At 41.1% G+C, this 23,144-nt stretch overlaps 2 protein-coding genes across 5 annotated transcripts; both read left to right on the top strand.

Moving 5' to 3' along the window:
* Positions 1-46: 46 nt before the first annotated feature.
* On the top strand, positions 47-16,466 carry MTERF3 (mitochondrial transcription termination factor 3). Of its 4 annotated transcripts, none has more exons than XM_040585493.1 (8): positions 47-186; positions 709-1,048; positions 3,374-3,526; positions 4,535-4,724; positions 7,868-8,015; positions 9,267-9,338; positions 12,119-12,280; positions 14,487-16,466. In XM_040585493.1, exons 2-8 carry the CDS (start codon positions 730-732, stop codon positions 14,679-14,681), a joined length of 1,239 nt encoding a protein of 412 aa, XP_040441427.1. In that variant the 5' UTR covers positions 47-186; positions 709-729; the 3' UTR covers positions 14,682-16,466. The 4 variants fall into 4 exon arrangements, with proteins under 4 accessions (XP_040441427.1, XP_040441426.1, XP_040441429.1 ...); XM_040585492.1 differs by having other exon boundaries at positions 48-186; positions 706-1,048; XM_040585495.1 differs by lacking the exon at positions 47-186 and adding an exon at positions 245-592.
* Positions 16,467-17,846: 1,380 nt separating this feature from the next.
* Positions 17,847-22,661, top strand: LOC121084232 (cytochrome b-c1 complex subunit 7). The gene is made up of 4 exons (XM_040585496.1): positions 17,847-17,973; positions 19,243-19,314; positions 21,070-21,236; positions 22,420-22,661. Exons 1-4 carry the CDS (start codon positions 17,955-17,957, stop codon positions 22,495-22,497), a joined length of 336 nt encoding a protein of 111 aa, XP_040441430.1. The 5' UTR covers positions 17,847-17,954; the 3' UTR covers positions 22,498-22,661.
* The last annotated feature ends 483 nt before the right edge of the window (positions 22,662-23,144 follow it).

Below are 23,144 nucleotides of genomic sequence, written 5' to 3'. Positions count from 1 at the left end.
CGCCCACGCGGTGAGGGAGGGAGGGAGGAAGGAAGGAACGGAGCAGGGAGAGGGGGGGGGGAAGGAGGCGGAGCCACACCGCCCCCTTCGAGCAAGCGGTGGAAAGGTCCCTTTTCTGCCTGTCTCCCCCCCCTCTCTTCTCGCAAATGGTCTCACCCGAGTTGGGGCAGGGGTAACGCGAGGCAGGTGAGGCGTTAGCAGGCCCTGCTGCCGGCGCTGCTTTGCGGGGGGGGGGCCGGGGCCAGGGTTGCTTGGTGGGGCGGCCGCGCTCGCCCTCCCGGGGGCCGGGCTTCCGCGTGTGGAGCGGGACACGCTCAGGCACGCAGCGTGGGGGCTGCCGGTCCGAGGCGGCCTGCGAGGGGCGGCGGGCGCGGCGCGGCCCGGTACCCCGCCCGCCCGGTGGCGGGGTGTGAGGTGACCGCTGTGCGCGGAGCGCCCCGTCCCTCTGCGTGGGTTTAGACCCCAACTGGGCTTCCCCTGTGCGCCAGAGGGAGCGGCAGGCGTACAGGGCAGCGGGCAGTGGTGTTCAGAGCCGGCTCCTCTCCTCAGTTAGGCCTCCTCCGTTTACCTCGTATTTAAAGCCCCAGAGCAGGTACTTGTCGCTTTGTAGCGCGTAATGCCAGCTGGAATTAACGCTCCTGCTCCCAGCCCTGCGGGCGAGGTGAGGCTGCGCCTGGGTGACTCCTCAGCCTTTTTGTTTCCCAGCAGGGTGCTGTGCTGAGGTGGAAGATGGCTTTGCGGCAGGTCTCCCGTTGGTGTTGCCTGCTGAAAACGGCCCGTGCAGCTGACTTTCCTCGGAGGCTGAGGAGCTGCAGCAGCACCACACAACCGGGTCGTGCGTGTGCCCCTCAGGCTCTGCTGCCCTCTAGAAATGACGTTCTGTGGAGATTGCAGGCGTACAGGCATGTATCTGTAGGAAGCTGTTCTCCGCCAGACAGTGCCAAGGATGGATGCTTTCCTTCTGAAAGTAACTTGCCTTCACCGGCAAAACAGGAACAAGCAAAAGTAGAAACATTACCTGATCTAAATGCAAAAGTACTTTATGAAGGTAAGAGGCCTTAAGGGTACCATTTCTCCCAAATCTCCAAATCATGCCTTCGGTATCACTCTTGGGTCTCCCATTTTGACCTGCTTATCTAAAATATTTAGCTGAAGTTCTTGAGTTTCACTTGGGTTTAGCCTCATAGTTAATGCAGAATTCCTGCAGTCACTCTAGCGTATAAAGAATACTTTTAAGTCAAGATAAAGATAAAACATTTTAGGTAGAAAATGTCAGTCTGGAGCTGCTGTTTGAAAGGCTTTTCTTTCCCTAACTCTACCAGCAGCAGCTGAGCATTTGCCTTTCTCTCATAGATGTGCCAATACAAAATAAAGGGTTTTATTTGTCCGTTTTGGTTGCGTTTGGATTTGGGTTTTTTTTGAGTAAGGGTGGGGAGGCCGCCCCTGAAGCAGCTCCCACAACACAGCCGTTTGAATGATCAGGGATGAACAACAGGAGGCAGCAGTGTGAAGCCTGCTCATCCAACTATCTCCTGAGGAAAGGAGATGGATACAAGGTTGCTTTGGTGGTGTTGTCCGAAGGAGATTGCCTCACTTTACTTTCATATCTAAGTGACGATTAAAAAAAAATACAACCCTCTGAAAATAATTCTGGTATGCTGAGGAAACTTGCTCTGGATTACTAAGCAGTCTTGTATGTTCAGATTCTACTTTGAACCCAGCCAACTTGGATCCTACAGAGCTGATTTTTGGGGTGGCTCAGAGCTGCAACTGAGATCTGTATGTTTGTGCAGCTGGTTCTGGAAACAGTGCTGCACCAGCACTGACAGGTCAGCCAGCTCGTATGTGTCTGCACCTGTGGTGTAGTTTATCTATGTGCCTGATTTTTATCTGCCAGCAGACTTACTGTTGTATATATGTGCATGTGTAGCATTTTTCCTGGTTGGCAGTGTCTACAATGTAATAAATATAATTGCTAACTTTTTTTTGTTGTTGTTCCTGATAGGAGGTCTAAAGAACTTAGAAGTGGCAAAAAAAGGGCATCTATGCTTCCAGAATGGACCTTGGTGTATATTGGTTCAGTCCAAAACAAGTTGAAGGAACAGATTCCTAGAGAGTTATTACTGTTTAAGGTGTGAGTGTTGCTAAAAATGTTTTACTGTGCTTTTGTTTCTGAGGCTTTAAGAAAAAGAAACAAGACCTTCAACAGCTATTGTGTTAGTTGATGGAACTCTTCCTAGAACATTAGGATCATCATACTTACTTTGGAATCAGTCTTGGTAGTTCTGGTGTGGCTTTATTTTCTTGACATGGAAGAGTGTTACCCTAGTCTCGGGAGCCGCTGTGAGAAGGTGCAGGGCACAGAAAATCCCCATCGTGAAGAGTTTATAATTAGGCCTCTTGATCAGTAATCAGTTTGATAATTGAGGTGGATGCTAGCTGCCAGCCTGCAAACAGTAATCTTGATCTAGCTGCTGTGAGCTCCTGTCAATGGAAAAATAATCAGTTTAGAGCTGGGGTCCTCAAACTTTTTAAACAGGGGGCCAACGCGCAGATGAAGTGGCAGGCAGTCATCTGTGGCTGCTTGGTTTCCCCCCCCCCCCCCAACCCCTGGTGGGGCAGGGGCAGGGGGGGTCTGTAAATACTGGGGGCCAGATTGAGGACCCTGGGGGGCTGTATCCGGCCCATGGGCTGTAGTTTGAGGACCCCTGGTTTAGAGAAATACTTTTTAAAGATGCTGAGCTTAGTGACTTGGAACACTTAAGGGAAAACAAGTATAATGATGTTCACTTGGAAGCCTTAATGAGCAGGAAATGGAGCTTGATTTCTTTAGCTGTTAGAGGTGGTGGCAGTCAGCAGCCATTCTATAATGGATAAGACATGATAGCTTGTTTAGAGTTGGCTGTGAAATACCTTGAAAGCTAAAAACAGTTGCAGTTTAGGATGAGGTTCAGAAGAGGCACAAAGTAGTGGGCTTGTTAGGTTATGAAAAATAATCTCTGCAGTAGCCTTTGATCTGGATATGATCAGGCAAGAATGCATTGGTGAAGATATGAAAGACAATTCTTTTTCAAGATGGTGATGTGAGCTGTTGTCAGCAGTGATCAAGGCAGTAGGCCGAGGGCACGCTTGCTGGGTACTATGCTCAGATTTGGCCACATGAGCAAGAGTTGATGGGCAGTGATGAGGAAATGGAATAAAGACAAAAACTGGGAGTAGAATGTATGTTTTCAAATAATAATAGATTGACTGTTCATCTCATGCACAATGTTCTTGCATTTTGAAATGGATTTTAAGAGATCTGTATCGCATTTGGTGGGAGCAGGTTTGTCTTTCATAAAATGTGTTTGGGTCTTCTATGTTTGTTTCTTAGATTGGGATGACATCCCACCTTCATCTGCTTTGGAAGAGATTTCTGAGGAAGAAGCTGTACAGATCATTGCAGAACCACTTCTTCCCCTTCAGTCTTCCACACTCCAAGATTATGTTGATCACTCAGAAACCCTAGCAAAACTTGTCCACCTAGGTATGTGTGATTTTATGTGGTTTGCCTATGTCTAGAGCTTTGGAGAGTCTATAATTTGTGTTTCGATCTTACTGGTTGCCTTGTAAATTTGAAAATAGGAACATTGACCAATGGCTAAAAGCAGCAGAATGTTAACCAGGGTAAATGGAAAAAGAGAGGGGACTGTATGACTCACTAGTAATGCCATACTGAAGACAAAGCTGGCTACCTTTAGTCCTGTAGTGCTGTGGATGTTAGAAAGAGGCATCTCCCAAGCTTCTGGAGGTGTGGAGCACTTTGTGTAACTTGATTGGTCTTTCTTCTTTTGGGCTGGTTAAGGGTCCATTAATTTGGTGCAGAAGAAATTGCAGCTCTCCATCCTTGAAAGGAAGGAAGGAGAGTGGTTGCTGTGCAGAAACTTAGAAGTTGCTCACATTAAACTGGAGAGGTAAGAAGGAAAGGATAGAATGCACCTTACTTCATATCAAAAAGCACTTGAACTGTGCAGGGATAGCAGAGTTCAAGGTTGCTGGCCACCTCCTTCTTTCCCAAAAGTGCAAGGAACACTAGAAGGAGGTTGGAGAAATAAACATTTGAGAGGGGGAGATCTGACCCCATGTAGTAACCAGTTGCTACGTGTGAGCCAGTATCCAAAGGCACTTCACTGTGGAATTGTCCTGTTCCCTTGTATAATGGAGTTGGGAATTCCTTGCACACTTCTGTGTACCAAGAGTACATCTCTACATGTGGCACATGCTAATGTTCTTGATTCCTCACATGCAAGATTCACTGCAAATGTCTTCCTTCAAAAAATAAACTCTGCAAAAGTGTCTATAATAACTGCTTGTTTTATCTGGAATCTTTCCACAATATACAAGGTGCTGTGACCTTGCTGTGTTGAGCAATTAAAGTATGCTAAATCAGTGCAAAAAGGAGTAGTCCTATAAATTTCAACATGCCTTTGTGAAACATTTATAGGAAGTAGGATCTGTGTTTAATTAAAACAATTTCTAATTCTATTTGTTGTAGGAGTTAACCTGTTCCAAGTGGAGAAACGTCAAAAGGCAGGTCAACTCCTACTGACCTTGGACTTTGAAAAAGATGTAAGAAAAATACTTCTGTTTCTTAAGGATGTGGGTGTAGAAGACAATCAGCTGGGACCATTCCTGACCAAAAATCCATACATCCTTGCTGAAGATCTGGAAGCCTTAGAAACCAGGCAAGCCTTTCAAATTGCAGCAGGGTGTAATTCTCTTGGCTTGAAGATCTAATTTCCCAGTTGGCTTAACCTTGTGTCAGCCTGTGTCACTGTTGTGTCCTTTCTCACTCAGTTCCTGGCTCCATGTTCCTGTGCCTTCCCTTCAGTCAGGATTAACATGTGGTGGTATCGCAAGTCAAGTCAACACCCTGAAAACTGACCATTAACAAATTTTACTGCTCATCCCTGTCTGTCTGCCGCAGAGGAATCAGCTTGCCATCCTGGGCCACTTGCTTTATGTGTGTCAGCTTAGATTCAAAATGTTAGTCCCTGAGGCTTCACCTGAATTTGTAGAACAATATTAACCTTTTCAGTCGTGCTTTGGAACTGCTGTCCTAGATGATGTGTCTACCCATACATTGTGAATTCTGCAATAAATGAAGCAGATCAGATCTCTTCTGTGTTTACATCTAACAGCAGCAGAAGGTGACATTTTTCCCCATTGTCCAGCTCAGACTGAGCACAAGACTACAATGAGTTAATTTCTGTGTGTGTTCACACTTGTATGGCCTTACAGTGTTCCTCAGTCCATAAAATGGACTTCTATTCTTAAAATTACTCCAGACAGGCTTGCATTAATTCTACAGAACAACTTGTGTCTGTGTGTACATACTTCGTAATGAACTCAGAACATCTTGGTATTTAAAAATTCCAGAAAAAAAAGTCTATTGTCTTGGTTTTTGCACATAGTAGCTGTCCAAGACAGAAATCTGAAAATAAGGCTTTTTGGAAACAGACACGTTAGTAGACTTATGTCTAACATAGACCTGACACTTCTTTCTCCTTTGCTTATCCATCCTTCAGCTCAGTAAGTGGCCTTTCAGAAACAATAACCAAAAAGAACCTGTGTCATTTTTCAGCAGTCATTTTGAGTCTAGATGTCAGAGTTCCTTATACGCTTCTAAAGACAGTGGGTATTGCTATGGTAAACATTCAAACTCTCTGTGAAGTCCGAACAGCTTTTCAGTGACTGTCCTGTAGCACTGCCTGGTTAGTGAAGTAAGGGCTGAACAGGACAATCAAATTTCTTAATTTTCTGCAGCTTGATTTTTCAGTAAGTTTATCGCTGGCACCAGTGAATGCTTTCCTGCAAGCTTTAAAGTAAGTGTACTGCAGAGGGTTTATGGCAAGCTGTGAAGTGAATGTGTCTCAGATAGCTGTCTTTTGAAAGCGGAGTATCACCTTCGCATAAACACTTCAGTGCAGATGGACATGGTATTGGTTACATCACTCTGGAATGTTTTATTGCTGTGGATTCCATGTTGCCAGGAAACAAAACACAAATTTCAATAGATTTGGCATTTGACTTCAGATAAACACTGTAAAAGTCAAAACATTCCATAATTCATAACAATTCTGACAGTTGCAAATCAGTGTCTGTACTGCAGCTGCACCAGATGCTTTGTTTTATGGTATTGTTAATGATGACTTAAAACTGTTAACATGCTACATAGAATTGTTGACCCCTGTAGTAGGGTGAGGGCTAACCTTGGTGCCAACGCTCACAAATTTATCTCAAACTTTGGTCAGGTTGGATGATTGTGTTTCTTCACTATACCAGTTTCTAGAGCCAGGTTGTTACAATCTTGCCGTCTTTTAAGCTTCTTGCCTTTCCAGGATGTGAAGAAATGCTTTGGGTGTGTATCTTAATGACTTGTCCTGACACCCCTCCACTTGTTTTCTGTTAACAACCAAAAGGTTTTATTTTTAATCTGTTCATTTAGCTATGTTTCTGGGATGCTTGGCAGTTGTGCCCTTGAAAAAATGAATGGAAGAGGTATAGCATAGCCAAGCTGCAGCATCTAAAACACAATGGGATAATTTTTAAAGGGCCAGTTGTTTATAGTAGTGTTCTGCATTTCTCCCCCTCCTAACCTCTCGTCGCTGAGGCTCCTGCAGCCACTTCCCACCAGCATTGTCTGGAGCCTGGGCTCCTACCTTCTGTGTTGGGGTGCTTGCTCAGCTAGCAATTGGTCCTTTAGAGCTTGTTCTTAGATCTTCTGTGTGGAGGTTTTTGGCTTGTGGTGACTTAATTTTTAACGGTTTGTGGAAAGGGAGGGAGGTTGTAGTGACTGGAAGGTATTTTTATTTTTGTTTCCACAAGACATGATTTAACACACAGCCTGTCTTTTGCTGAGTATCTGCTTCTGCAGAATATTCTGCATTCTATTTATATCTTAATTACTGCCAGATAAAAACAGTTCTTGTATGCTGTAAGTTCATTTGACAGCAAATACTTTTGTATATGCTCATTTATAACACAAAGAAATCTCTTCAAATTGTACTTCAAGGTTTTTTGTAAATGGTGGCACAGGGGTTAATCATGTGTCTATTTCTTGTGCTGTATTTCCTCCCCATTCCTTTTTCTGGGAGCCATGGTAATAATCTACTGCAAGTAGTACTTGAAATAGGATTTCACTTTCACTGAATTCAACAACATTTGGGAAAAGAAAGTAAGCTCTGTTAAACATAAAAACTTTATTCAGCTCCTTCTCCTTTCTGACAACCAGATGTTTTGTAACTAAATCCATGGACCAGTGACTAAAAGTAGGGACCTATTGTAACAAAAGTAACTTCAGTTGATTTAGAAATGTCTTTTTGGACAATGTCTCTACAGATAGCATTGTTGTATGATACTTCTACTCCAGTGCTATTGGCAAAACAGGGATGTATGAGGTATGGTACTCCGTTCTTTCAGCAGTAGAAATGGAATTCATTAAAATAGCAAAAGGCTGTATATATATTCTTGTCTATACCCTATGATGATCTATTAATGTGTTTGCAATCTAGGAGACAGGCTGGTAGTTAAACGTAGGTTAACATAGTTATCTGCTTAAGTACAGCTGGAAGGAATTAAAATCTGTCTTCAGTATTGACATTCTGCTCTGAGGTTTATTTTACTTCTAATTAATTGGAAGGGATGGTATTTTGCTTTTACGATAACTGCAGATTTCCCCCTAATTATTTTTGGCAGGGCTGCATGTTAATGCTAGAACATCTGTCCATTTATAAGATATCACTGAGGAATTTAAGCAAGTACTGAATAAATGGAGGCAATAAAATTTTCATCACTGGATTTTATTTTGTTTTTGTTCTCTTTCTAGAGTGGCTTACCTAAAATCAAAAAAATTTGGTAAGGCAGAAATTGCTCAGATGGTCTCAAGAGCTCCATATTTGCTGTTGTTTTCTGTGGAAAGACTGGATAACAGACTGGGTTTCTTCAAAAATGAACTTGGTCTCAGTGTAAAAAAGGTAAAGACTATACACTGAAGTCTTTAGGTATTTTGTTAGTGGCAACTGTAAGGCCTTGGAACATGAATACTTTAAGTGTTTAGAGGTTATCCACAAACATTAGTGACATTATTGATGGAATCACAGAGGGTTACAGGAGGATAACGTGATTTTTAACTCTCTGTAGAAGTAATATGGACATCTAACATTCAGAGTCCTGAAGTACAGATCTTGAAGATGATCTGCTACAGGTTATTGTCAAACAAGCATGTGTGTGTCCAGTTTTATTATCTCAGGTGGAACAGAGGACTGAATCCATTCCTGAAACAGCAAGCAGCTTTTCTAAATTATAGAAAATAAATTGGCTCTCTTCATCTTTTCAAGATACTGTAACATACTTAACTCATCAGTGAAAAATGGTCTAATCTGCGAATACCATATCAAACTAAATGCCAAATCATGCTCAGCTCACCAAGAGTAACCCCTGGGTTTGCTCATGGGTGCTTACCACATTACATGCTTAGCAGATATTTAGCACCACATTTCAGGATCTTCAGAGGAGATAGTAGCTGGACTTCCTTGGATTAAGTGGGCAGCGTAAATTGTTTCCTGCAGTAGTTGGGGACTGCAATAAATGCCAAGTTCCAAGTGGAATCTGGTGTGCTTCTATTGACTTCTATTAGCTTAACAGTTGTAGCTGTCACAGTGCCTGTTGCTAGCCTTTCCGTGCTTGAGGCAAGAAATCTCACTGGAAAAGGATTCAGTTACTGCCTTATACTCTGGGTGGATTACAAGTAATCACATGGCTTAGGGAATGTGGAGTAATTTCTTGTATTGCCATAATACTGTGGTCTAATCAGATCCTGAGGTAGACAAATTCCACTGCAGCTAAAAAAATCTTTTCATAGCCTTTTATTAGGTAGTGTTTTGTTTACTTTTTTTTTAAAGGTGGGAAGAAATAACTTGAGCACTGAGGGGGATTGGGCACTTGAGCATGCGTACTGCTTTTGATATATGCTTTCACTCCCTTTTTCTGTCTGTTGTACAATAGCTATGTTATTTTTTATTTTCCAAACATATTTGAGTAACTTTTTTTGCATCTTAATATACTGCTGCTTCATGCAAACTCACTTTTGGGGTAGAGATAAAATGAAAGTGCATCCCTCTTCCAACTAGGGAAAAAAAGTTTGAGATCTCTATCTTTCTTTCACAAATGGATTTACAAACAAGCTCTCGGTAATCTTTTTTGGGTTGTGTTTTCCTTAATTGTAGACAAAGGATCTGGTAATTCGTCTTCCAAGGCTACTGACTGGCAAATTAGAGCCCGTAAAAGAAAATCTTCAGGTGAGCTTATTAATAGATATTAAAAGTGCATTGTGTATCCACATAGTTTAAGAGTTGTCAGAAGATAAAATTCCTGGAGGAGAGTCCTGCACAGAGAGAATTTAATGCAATAATATTAGTGGAGATATAAAATAACTGAGGATTTTGTTCATTTCTTTTCCTCTATAGCTTGCAAGCTTATAGCATACGTGGAGCAGTATCTTACACTCCTTGCTACCCTGATGGAGATTAGAAACTTCATCTGGGTCCCTTCCTGCTACCTGATGACACAAATTGTTACCCATTTCTTTATGACGAGTGAAAAATAGGGCCTGCTCCTGCTTTCCCCCCAGCCCCCCCCCCCCCCCCTTAATTATTACGGTTTTTTGCTAACTTGGATTGTCCATGAGGATTTAGGAGCAAGAAATGTGCAGTTGATTATTTTCCTCTTGGCAGGTAGCTGGTCTGCCAAAATGTGCATTTGACACCTATTGTCTGATAGCAGATGGTCGTTATTAACAACTGTTGGGTAAATAACTTCAAAACCACAGGGACTCCTTTCCCTTTTGAAAATGTAACTGTGTATTGGTTTAATTATTGTGCTGTAAAGCCATCTAAGCCAAACAGCATGATGTAGTGTAACAATTTCAGAAATCCCATTATCCTATAACACATAACTATGAATTAAAGTATGTAATTTTCAGAAAGACTTACTGCTCTGAAACTATTAAACACTGGGAATCTTGCAATCTGAAATGTGTGTGGTAAGGGAGGAGACTGGAAAGTAGCAGACCGTTCCAATTAATAGTGCTTTCTTTTTAATGAACATTGTTTCCACGGGCTAGGGAGATTCAGTATACTGTAATGAATGTGTTTTTAAGATCCTCAGTTCTATGTGAATATCTTGTCTATCTACCAAAAAGTTTGTAGTGTAGCATCCTTATTTTTAGTGTTCTAGAGAGAGAGGAAGAATTTTTTGATCCTCACTATTAGAATCTACTGATAAGTAGAAGCTCCAGCCTTTCAGGAGGTTGGGTGTCTCAGATTCAGAATCTGGGTTCAGACCTGTGTGTCCTAAGCTGTTGGTGAAACCCTTGGAAAATGAAACCATATACCAGCAGCCCAGAACTGATGTGGTGCTATCCCTCATTCTGAGTGGGCTGTTATTTAGAAACAAGTGCTGCTGTTGATACTGGTTGTCAAAAGATAACAATTATGGACTGAGTGAGCAGAAGGATGGCTTATTCCATCCTCTGAAGGTTTCATCAAACAGTTAGAGATTAGCTGATGTGGTAAAACTGGAAAGCTTGCATTGTCACTGCCTGTTGTAGGAATCATGCAGAGTATGTTGAATATTGCTGGGGCTTACATGGTAAGGGTATTAGCATACGTGGTCTACAGCGTTACTGAATGTTTGCTGTCATACCGAGTGCAGTCAAAGCAACTTAAACTTGAACTCACTGTTCATGTCCAGAGAGCTGATCCATTTCACAAACTAGAAAAGTTCAAGATTCTTGCCATAATTACCTCTACAGTGGGGCCAGCTATACGAGTCCACTGATTTAACATCAGGTCTTACTCACGTTGAGTATATTAATGCAGTAACTTACCTCGACCAAGTCAAATCCATGGATGATACCACTAAAGAGCAAACACATTTCTTCATACTTGAATGCTGTCTTAGTTGATTAGTATGTCCTGTGATATGTAAATTATTTATAAAGCAGATAAGGAAGAACCAGGAGTCAAAAGACCTGATTATAGTCACCTCTGGAAAGAATTCCTTGCAAGGATCTGAAAGCCCTAATGTAGCTTCAACGCTTAGATTCTAAGCCTTTCCCATTGTATTTGCCAGGCAGCTTTGGAAAAGAGCTGCAGTCTTGGCATATCAAACTGGGGAAAAAAAAAAAAGCACCACCTTTTTGCCAACTGAAGAAGTACCCGAGTTAGATTTGAAAGTCTGGTTATGCTGACTGGCAAGCACACCTGCTTTGTGACTGAAAACAAGCTGCTTGTAAATGTCACTGGAGGATAGAAGAAATGGCTGAGTTACCAGACACTCTTGTATGCTGAATTCCTTTCTCAAGAACTCAGTGAACTGCTTGCCATTCTGCACTTTGGGAGGAGTGCTCATGATTTTGTTGAAAAAATGTGTTTTGTTTTCCTTTGGGGAAACCTTAACTGAAGTCAAGGCAGTCTCTGGAAAAAGACATCTTATTTTAGATATTAACCAATGGTAAAAGAAATTGAATACACAGCATATTCTACACATCTCTTTCAGGTTCAACAGACTTAATTTGAAGACTACAGTACTGAAATTATACTCCCTAATATAAAAATATAACTTGGAAACATTAGCAAAAGAAATAACCTGTTAACAAAAGTAGTCAATAGCTGTTTAATTGTCGTGTTTTAGAGAGCTCAACAGCTCAGCTCCACAGCTAGAAAGTCAGTCCCTTTTGACAGCTCGGTATTGAAACTGATAAAAAACTCTTTAGAAGAGAATTTTTATGCTTGTAACTGCCATGCATACTGAGGCACAGCATTTTTGTTCATATCTCAGACAAGCTGAAAAACACATAGTAATCATGGAATTCATCTTTACTTCAGGGATACTCTAGAAACAAATTATACTTTAATCCAGAATGATAAATAAGTGGCAGATATTACTGTGGGTTGTATTGTTGTTGCTGTGTCACAAAGGGGAGAATAATTTTGCATTAGTTTATTTCAGTGGCACGTTAAAATAAGCTGATTTTGCTGTAGCTAACTTTTGAAGATAAAATTGTGCTCTTTTTCAGGTTTGTCAGATTGAACTTGGTTTTCAACGTAATGAAATTCAACAGATTGTGTTTAAAACCCCCAAGATTTTAACTGCAAGTAAAAAGAGACTCAAACAGACATTTGACTACTTACACAACATAATGGGCATTCCCCACCACATGCTTACTCGCTTTCCTCAGGTGAGCTATTAATCTGGGAATAAATAGTAGGTGCTCTTTGCACAGCTGTGTCACTAGTTCGGTGCTGAAGATGGAGCCTTGCTGTATGCAGGACATTTGAATTCTTCAACTTGTCTGTGGCTTTCACTCTACTTGGGATAACTTTTATTAGCAGTTCAGCAATCATTGAGGATTCCAGTGTGGAAATGCCCTTTTCTGCTGGCACATGTGACGCCACCACTCCCAGTCTTGTGAATTTTTAAGTCTTCAACAGAAGTAGTCATGGCTTATCTCTTCTGGATTCATGCAAGAGAGATTACTGCCTGCTTAGGGATTCCTTGTCCTGAAATCTTACCTAAAGCTAAGACACACAAGGGAAGACAGATCATGCAGGACATCTGTTCATTAGACAATATATATAAACATTTCTTTCAGATTTTTCTAGTTAAAAAACCAATTTTTGTAGATTCTAGGACCTGAAAATACTGTTTAAAGGTAAAAGAAGTTCCGTCCATTAGGAAATCAGATTCTCATCAGTCTTCCTATTGCTATGGCAATAGCTAAAAAATCAAAGGAGTGAAAATAGATGTTTCTTGATGACTATTTTGTTCTTTTCTGTCTCCTCATTGTGGTTATTTCCTTACTAATTAAAATTTGAAAGCACTAGTCACTTCATCCAATGCTGACATGCAATCACACTAGCTTCTTACAAGGAGAAAAAGAAAACACAACTCCTGAACTACAGTAATTTTCTTCCTAAAGCAAGTGTAGTAGGGAATCTCCAATCTACCTGGCTAAAAAGTCAAAATTATATGGGGAAATAAAACTACTCTTTGGGATTTTGATTACTTATCTTGCTATTTAATATATCTTAAGGATACTTGCTATAACTCCAATCCATGTGTCACTTTTGCCCTCCCTGACCTGCAAGTGACCAGAAGTCTGGCTCACTTCCTTCTCAATTGTCTTATTGTTGGCTTTGTGGTGGTTCACCTCGTTATTTCCCTTCTCTTTGTTTGGAAGGGTAAGTGGAGAGTTTCCTCTATTCCTTGTTCTTGGTGCAGTCATCCTCTCTCTTCTCTGTTTTTCCATTCCATCCTCAAAAACTATGAGTTCCAGCATATGGCTAGTGCAACTTATATGTATTAACTTGTGCATTCACAAATGCATGCTTGTCTCCTCCTGGTTTTGCTTCTGTCTTGAATGACAGCAGTGCTGAAAATGAGGCATACAGGACTTTTGTGTCAAATTCTTTCTGACGTTACAGCTGCTGCTGTAACCATCCTTCCTGTCGGCTAGCTCCCTCTTAAAATTCAAGGAAGGCAGAGGAGGAATAGTAGTTTTGCTTTCTGTCCTAGTTCAAATTAGTTTACATCCTCATGAAATCCTTTCAGTAGTGTAGTCTCTTCTTTTTAGTAAATCTGCTCGCTTTCATTGCGCTAGCATTCATGTTTTCACCATTGTCTTCTCTAAGGCGGTGTCTCTTTCTTCCATTATACTGCTCAGAAATGTAGAGTGAGATCTCTGCTTTTGAGACTTAACTGTGCATCTCGTCTTCCCTACTTATCTCTCTTTGTAGATGTTCCACTGATTTCTTTCATGTTTCTCCTACCATTGTTTTTGCCTTTGACTGTCTAGAACTTACTGTTACAAGCATCTTCAAAGGTAGGCATTGCTGTGCAGCAGAAGATAAGTGGTTGTTTTGAACCACTGCGCTGTGCCTTTTGGCTTTTGTGTTACGACAGGAGCCACAGCCACTGTGCAGTTCACTTATTTGTATTATGCCATGTGTTCACCTGTTCATTTCTTCTTTATAACAGTGCACATCTGAATCTGGCTATATAAATAAAGGCTTCTGATAGCATAGGGGAAAATGCTTATTCTTCCTCCCTGTTTCTGAATGTCTCCCCTCTACTTGGCTGTGATTACAGAGAAGTGGTGTAATTATATATAAACAAAACAAAAAAAAAGAACATGCTTGAGAGTTGTATCACTCCCTGATTTTCCCTTGGGTACGTATGTCAGCATATTGTATTAAAGCATTTATTTAGAATTTAGGTAATTTATATGTAAATGTAACCTACCTAGTGTTTAACATAAATAAGAAGAAAAGATGCAGACTATTTTCTTTCTAGATCTTCAGTTTGTCTAAAAAATAGCTCTTATGTTAGATTTATCAGTGTCTGAAATTAAGACAACCTAAAAGTTTCTTCTCTTTCTTTCTCAGGTTTTCAACTCAAAGCTATTACGAATCAAAGAGAGACATATGTTTCTTACATTCTTGGGAAGAGCCCAGTATGACCCAGCACAACCCAGCTACATCTCTTTGGACAAGCTAGTATCCTTGCCCGATGAGGTGTTCTGCACAGAGATTGCCAAAGCTTCTATACAGGACTTTGAAAAATTCTTAAAAACACTTTAATTAGTAACACATGTAAAAAGGAATAAAGTTATAAAAAAACCATATTTTATGAAACTGCTCCCCTTTATGGTCTCCTAACTTCTTAATTACTGGTTTAAGAAGTTGTTGCTTATGAAACATTTGTAGGATTTAAAGGCTCATAGTAATATTCTTTATGGTGACTTAAAAATATTCACTCAGTCCTCCTGAAATATGTATGTTGATTTGCTACTGATGCAGTCCTTGTAATTTATTGCTAGCTTAATTTGGAGTGAATGATGCAGCACACTAAAGTGGATTATTTTTTTTTTTCTTTCAATATTTTCAGAGGTTTGGGAGATGGAAAAACAGGCTAGTGACTTATTCCCTATCTTGCCCTCTGTCTTCTCCCCTCTCCCTCCCTCCCTGCCTCCCACCCAAAAGTTAGAATAACAAGGTAATGTGGTAGCGAAGAAGTGATGTGTTTACCTGCTTTTATCTGAAGAGCTAATAATGTTACTCTTTTCCTTGTGCAGTGGAAAGCACACCATTACATATGTGAAGCCCCTCATATATAAAGGCATTTTCCAGCAAGTTACAAAGTGTGAAGTTGGCTGCTGAAGTTAATATTCTAAAAGCTGTGGAGTGAAACTTGGTTTGAAATAGCAAAGAAAATCAGCAAACTGAATCTAAGCAAATTACAGAAATAAAATAAAATTATACCTGTCTCTGAAATCTAGGAGGAGCTTATTTTAAGTCACTTTTCTCTTCCCCTGGTTGAGAGTCAGGAAGCAATTTTTCCCCAGCCCAATGAGATTTGTATAGCTTCAGTAGACAAGTAAGCAATGAAAAGAGGCTGTAATATATACTTGACAGAGTTACCTTGCTCAGTTATAACTGATGTTAATGCTAACATTAGGAATCGTGGGAGTATTAAAAGTACCTAATTCTATGAATAAACAAATCGTGTTAATACAGAATTACCAAATGCTTCACAGCGTATTTGGGCAAAGTGAAGAAACTGACTAAATGCAAATACAAACTGTCTGATAGTTCATTGTTCAGAAGTTTCCATTCTTTCAGTTAAAACGGTTCTGGAAACTGAAATCCAGATGTTTTCATTTGGATTTAAGCTTATTTAATGAAAAAGCCTCAATGTTTTCAAAGCTCAGAGCTGGAGCATAAAATACCAATTTGTATGTAGATGATAGAATAAAATTCAAAAGGTTAAATTCCCCTAATAGGTGGGAAGTAAAGTAAGGTTAAAGAGGCATTTAAAGAATGAGAATACTAGTGATCTCTGGATTATGACTTGGGTCTTTTATCCAAAGTAAAAATTTGGAATTTGAATTACAACACCCATGAAAAGGAGTGTTGTCAGAACAAGCAGGGTGCAAAATAATATACTGGGGCATCTTCACCTGAAACACAGTAAAAAGCCACATTCATTGCCTGAAATATATATCTGAGATGCTCTCTTTTATCTATTGTTCTCGTGTTTCCCACTCTGTTGGCCTGGGAAGATGACTTGAAATCCTCTATTAAGGAGGCTGTTCTTGGTGGAGAAGCATAACAAATTTCATCTAAAGTGGTGGCTGGAATGTGATAGCTAAACACTTTCCCCCATTCCCTCCTTTTAAATAAAAATTATCTAAGTCTAATTTAATATGCTTATTTAGATTTTGACTGTATTAAATGCTAATAACAAACTATGATCTTCAATCCAGTAAAAATACTTAAAGTAAAAATTAACGTTAATAGAAAGTATGTGAGTTCATAATGCCAAAGTAAAGAGTTTGGTTTTGCAGGTTTACTCCGCTGTCCTTATCACAATCTATATTATCATGTGAAAAACCATTATAATATAAATTTTATTATAGAATGGATGTATTTTGAATGTCTCAAACTTTGAGCTTTTAATTCCTTTAGTATTTTTAAATGTAAAAATGATCATTGCCAGAGCTGAACCAGTTTCTTTGAAATGTTAAATCTGTGATCTTATGCCAAAATAGCTTCCCAGAAATACCATGAAGAAAGGAAGCAAAAGACTTTATGGAGAGTGCTAAAAGGAAAGGGGAGAGAGGATAGAACTTTCTGAGGATCGTGCCAAATACTTTTTGGCTTTAGGATGGAAAAAAAAATCTTTAATAGAAATGTTTAGCCTAGAATTAACAAACTCATTGTAGCCTTTGTTCTTGATCAGGGCTAGCAGCCTTCGATTGATAGTGTTGATTAATTGAGGCTTCCTGTGTACAATACAGCACAGACTCTTTGCAGTCTGCTGACATGCACTTTGAGCTGTGCTGTTTGCTTGCATATCGCATCCAGCCACATACATGCTTTTCTGACTGAAATTGCTTACCGTAGCAGGATTTCTAGAATAATTCCACATATTTATTTCATTTCTTTGAAAATGTGGTGGTTCATTTCTGAAGGAATTGCTGGGGAGGGGCAGTGAGCTGTGCATTAGAAGACAGAGGCGCTCACCTGGCAGCTGCAGATACCGGGGCAGAGAGGTTTCTGCTTCATTCTGTGGTTGATGACTTGGTGTTTTGTTTACTGTGATTTACAACACATTTTTAGCTGGCATTCACCTTTACCCCTCTGTTTGCAGGTTTGGGGTCTGAAGGTTCTTCACAACACCCAGTTACACCAGTCCAGCTGCCTTGACTGACAGCTGGATTACCTTACACTGGAACCAGTGCTGGTTCACTGCCGCCGCAGCCGTGCAGCTGAGACCGTGAGACCGGGCACCGCTACCGGTGGCCGCAGCTCGGGCTAACAGCGGCCCAGGGAGTCGCAGCCAGTTTGCGGAGCACGCACACTGTGAGGAAGCCTCCTTGTGCTCCTCGTTCTGAGTAAGCGATGATTAATTTTGGCTTAATTACCGGTCCTCCAGCACCGTAAGCATTATTTAAAACCATCGTAAGCCACAGGCCTCACCGCGCCCGCCTTGGCCTCTCCGTCCTCTTCCCGCCCGCGGGCAGGTGCCTCAGCGCAGCCCGGTGGTCACGACGGCTGCCGCGCCAGAAGGCGGCCTAGCGGGGGGTCGAAGCAGGAGCAGGCTGCCGCGGCGGACACCGGTGAGGCGGTCCCCGTCCTCAGGGATGTTCGCCACCCGCCTGGAGAAGGCACCGGGCGAGCGGAGGCGGAGAGCACGGTGGGCGCCTCCCTGGGCCGCCGTTCGGCTCCGCCCCTTGTCCCCGCCCGGCGGGGCGCATGCGCCAGCGCTGAGGCGGCATTGGCGGGCCCGCCCCGCCCCGCCCCGGGGAGCGGCGGGTTACCCGGAAGGCAGCGCGCCGCGCCGAGGTCGACATGGCGGCGAGGGCGTCCGGTGAGGCGGCGGTGCGCGGTTGGGGGCGGCCGTGCGGGGCCGTGCCTGGCGCGCTTGCGGCGCTGGGCTCGCCCGCTCCCGCGCCGGGAGACGTAGGCGGGCCGTGACGGGGGGTGGGGGAGCCGCAGGACGGTGCGCGCCGTGTGCCCTTGACAGGGACTGCTAGTCTGCTGCCGGTATGGCCCTGGCGGCGGGCTCCCGCGGCACGGGCCTCAGCGCAGGGAGCCCAGCTCCCATACGGAGGTGTTCTGGGAGCAGCGGGGCAGGGGGTGCTGGGGAGCACGGGAGGAGCCCCTGGGCTGCTCCGGAGGGGCTCGGGGATCGCTGCCCTGTCCGGGTACAGACTCCAGGCTTAGCTGGTCTGTGGCTCCTTCTCAAGCTTTAAAGCACGAAGGAATAAGGCCTGGTGAGGTACTGGGTTAATGGCATACTGGTGTCACGTGTAACATTGGCTTTATGGGGTGACTTAGTAAGGCAACTGACTTAAAGCCATGAAAGATAGCTTGCCCTGGCTGCATTGCCCGTACTGTGCTGTTTCTGGATTTCTAGGCCCCTTGTTGAGTTACTTCAGTGGTGTTTGGTACTGTGTTGTATTTGATTACATGTCAAAACACCTTTGCTATCCAAAATCACAATTAAGGAAAGATGAACCTTCTACTCGTGGTATGTTGTTGGGGTTTTTTTGAAGTCTGAATTGCCTTTTTTTTTTTTTTTTTTTTTTTTTTTTTTGAGATTTCAGTGTTGACTTTCCAATTGACTTTGGGAGCTCTTTGGAAAAGGAAGCTCTGGAATAGTATTTAAGTAACTGGAGAGGAGAGCAGAAGGTTAACAGCATAGTAATATGCTGGCCTTGAAATTGCATGAACCCATAGTGAGAGCACTGGAACTCAAATAAATTATTTGAAAAGCATGATGGTTTTGCTTTACTTAGAACATGTTTTTAGACCAGGTAAGGGTTGTGGAGCCTAAGTGTTGGTCCTGTCTTTAACAATGAACTGTTAACATTGCTCAAAGTCGTAAAGCAGTCTAATATCCAAATTTAGCGAAACAGAGATCTCATTGTACATAGCAAGCACATGGTCTACCTTTTCAGTGTCTGTAAGGGATATTAAAAAGCAGAGAGGCCAAGTCACATGTACTCAGATTCAGACTTAATGTAGTGTTGCATTACTGCATGTGAAGGAGGTCAGCAAATATTTGTGTGCTGTCATAGTAGTGTGTAAATGTTGAATTTTATACTGCTTTGCAACTGATGATGGCCACCTTCAGTTGCAGGAGGTGGTCGGTTGTTAGACAGAATTCGCAAGTGGTATTATAATGCAGCTGGATTCAACAAACTTGGTAAGTATTCCATTGAGTTTTTAAAAGCCCTGCAAATGTAATAATCATCAAACTAGTTTGTAACTGGTCTATGTATGTGCAGCTTAGCATAAGTCTTTTTGATCAAAATTATCTGCTACTTTTGTGGGGGAAAAGTTAACGATAGCTTCAGTCAGTAGGCTTGCTACCTAGTAGTGAATGAGTGACTTTTCTGTTACTACAGTGTTTGCTCTTGTTTTCAATGAAATAACTTTAAACAGCTAAGGTTAAGCTGGAGCAGTTAGTTCAGTTCAGAAAGTCAGTTCAAAAAGCAGTCCTGAAAGCTTGATGGTTTATCCTTTCCCACCATGTCACTTTCACTGGCCAGTATCTTCTAACCCAAAGGTTGCCCTTGAAGCTGGAGAGGTTCCCACTGATAGCAGTCAATCTGTCTGCAATACTTAAGCAAAGTATACAAAGTGCAGAAAGGGATTTAGTTAGTTTTGCCCTTGTAACTTCACTTGGTGTCTCTCTGACCTGCGCAATGGTGAAGTAGGTGTAAAAATAGCATTTCCTTAAGTAGAGGAGGTGGCCTTGATGGTATTGTGTTCAATTTGTTTGGAGTTGTTACCAAGTTTGTTTCAACTATGTAGATGTTCTTGAATGACAAGAGAAACTGAATATTCAGAGGCTGTAATTTGCTGCTGACCACAATGAGAGCAAATCATTTAAAGGAAGTTAACATACGTGCCCTGGGGAAGTTAGAAAAAAAATTGCAAGACAGCTGTAAAGGAATAAGCTTAGGTCTTTTCTCCAGAGATGCAGTGCTTACTTAGCTCTTCTTATGTGTGCTGAAATTCTTGAAGACATTAATGCTTTTTGATGCTTTTCTGAGAATGCAACTGAAAACTGAGGAGAAACACTGAATTTAATCTAGTGATTAAACCAGCAGCTACGCTCCCTGTGCCTTTGAAATAAATTACAAAACTGAATTCAAGAATGTGTGGCTCTAAATTTCTTTTTTATTGGAAGACTCCTGCCAACTCGGTCACATGAGATAAAAACCTTCAACCATAAGTCAGTAGGCATACTCTGGTAATCTGTATCAATCTTGGAATGCTACAAAACTAACATTTTGTCCCGTGTTGCTAATACTGAAACTTAAAGCAGTGTTGGTTGAACTTCAGGAATCCTTTGTTCCACAGACAGTGTGAGGGTATTCTTAGCTTGGACTTCTCCTGGATTTAGCTTCTGATTTGGGGAGGCATGGGGGGGAACCAGCTTGTGCACAAACACCTAGCTTCATGTTTCTGTAGCTGAATATAGTCAGTGCAGATCTAGTCATTATGCACAGTGAAGTTTAGAGATAAGTTCTTCAGTACTGAAGTAATTATATGTGTGGTTGACTGATGGATTCAGAGCTCTTAAAGCTTTTACCTAGACAGTCACCTTAAATACAGATACAAAATTAGGTGAGCTTAAGTTCACCTCTCAAATCCAGAATAGTTACTGTTTTGTATATCTATACTCTTATGAAACGCATTGAGTTAAATGCCCATTTCCCTGTTCCTCCTTAAGAAAAGGAGTAAACCCAAATGTACAGAGTATGTGAAAGCTAGAGTTTAGTTTGTTCTTTGTGAGCAGTTAGTGGTTCTCTGTTTCTGGATTGGTTTGAGTTTTCTTCGTAATTTACCATTGGAATTGTTTTGCCCATGTTACATATAAAAAAACTATGTCAATCTTAAATCTTACTTAAGAACATTTATTCAGTGATATGGTAAAATCTTCTTGGCATAGGATTAATGCGAGATGATACACTGTATGAAGATGATGATGTAAAAGAAGCACTGAAGAGACTTCCAGAACATCTTTACAATGAAAGAATGTTTCGCATAAAGCGAGCACTTGACTTAAGCCTGAAACATCAGATCCTTCCAAAAGACCAGTGGGTGAAGTATGAAGAGGTATGTGTACAGAGTGTTTCCAAGGTGGAGGTCTTAAATGGTACTGCTATGACTGGTCTTTGGGACTTTCAGTCTCTGAAGACATGTTACATGCTTACATTTCTTTGTAATGAGTAAATGAGCATGTATCTTGTAGGCTACCTGTGGAAAATACAGCTGTTGATCACTGTTTAAAAATACCTGTTTTTCAGTGGAAACTACAAAATTTTTCTCAAGATAACAGAAGCTTTAAACTACAGCTTAGAGCCATAGCATGTTGTTCGTATTTGGACAAAATACTTCTAAGCTGTCAGCTAAAGAATACACTGTAACTAGTAACTATCTTAGAACTTCTTGTAAAAGGTCTCTTGCTGCTCTGATGAATTTCTGAATTGTATAGAAAATCTCAAGCTACAGCTTTTATTAATGAAGATGCCAAGGAAGAACAATTTAAAACGAAATCTTGCATTAAAACAAGTGTCGTCTTGGTAATTTGAAAAATAAACTACACCTTCCTTTTCAGATGTAACTGGGGTTTTTTTGTAGTGGATTCGTTCACAGACTTTGCATTATTATCCATCTTAGCTTTCTCCAGATTGCCAGGTAGAGAGGAATCTTATCGCTAAACTTCTGATTGTAGGATAGTGTAAGGTTATTGTGTTTCTCTGTATAAGCAGAGGCTGTTTCTCATAGCCTTATTAGTTATATTTAAGTAACTGCTGCATTAAATAACTGGTTGCATAGCTCCTTAAGCAGCAGTTTGGTTTGTAAGTGTTAAACATGGTCAAGGTGTTCCATCAAATCCAAGTTTACGGTGTTGTTTAGAAGTTAAGTTCAAAATTAGTTTTTCCAGGGTATTTTAGTTGGACTTTGAACTAATTAAGTGGATCTTGTATGTTTGGGTATCTGCCAAAATAACATTGTTTCTAAAGGTATAGCTGGAAGCATCACTTTGCTTGTGAATGTTGGCAAGGCATTAAGAATTAGTGGTTGCTGCAATAAAGAACTTGTCCTTGCAGACTTGGCGGGTACAAAATTGACATTTTTAGAGTAAGTAATGTTTGATTTTTTTTTATTTTTCTTTTCTTGTTAGGTTGGGATTTAGTCAAATCTGAAGAGGAATGAGAGACAAGTAGTCTGTAGGAATGGCTTGAGGTGTTTCTGGACCTCCCTGTAAGTTTAAATATATTCTTTTCTTTTTCAGGATCAGCATTATCTTGAACCATACCTAAAAGAAGTAATCCGTGAAAGACTTGAAAGAGAAGCATGGAACAAGAAATAACTATTCAACTACTTCATGCAAATATCCACATATTTCTGATGTTTTTCAACATTTGGTTATAGAAGTCTACAGGGAGGCAAATGTGAGGCTGAGGAATACAGTTTCAGCTTGTTCACTGAATCTGTTCATCCAACTAAAATAAACATGTCAAAGTATAAAATCTACTTGGAAGAGTTCTTTGTAAATGTTAACAAGCTAATGTTCAGATCTTTCCTATGAGCATATACATTACATGTTACTTTAGTGGTATGCAGTCTTCATTCCAGCTTTTTGATTCTTACACTTTTCATAGTACAGCTGTTCTCTGTGGTTGTAGGGTTAGGTAAGAAACATGCAAGGCTGTTGGTGCTAGTTGCTCTGTTAGATTAAAAAGGGGTTGCTTATTTCCTTTATCACTTCTCCCTGGAGACAACAATACTGGGTCAGTGCTTGATGTTACCATGGTATCATGAGACAGCAGAATGTAATATCCTGTGCATCTAAGCACATACGTATTACAACAATGGAAAATATGGATGATTCCTTAATCACAAAATCGAGGAATGTTTCACTAGCTTTTTATACCATGTACATTGTTAATCCTTAAAAGACTATTTTCATATAAACCATAATGACTGTCCCATGTGAGCATCTTGAGACTTTTTATC

Source organism: Falco naumanni, chromosome 3, assembly GCF_017639655.2.
Source record: "Falco naumanni isolate bFalNau1 chromosome 3, bFalNau1.pat, whole genome shotgun sequence".
NCBI lineage: Eukaryota > Metazoa > Chordata > Aves > Falconiformes > Falconidae > Falco > Falco naumanni.
The sequence above is the reverse complement of the archived record's forward strand: the minus strand, read 5'-3'. Positions and strand labels throughout refer to the sequence as shown.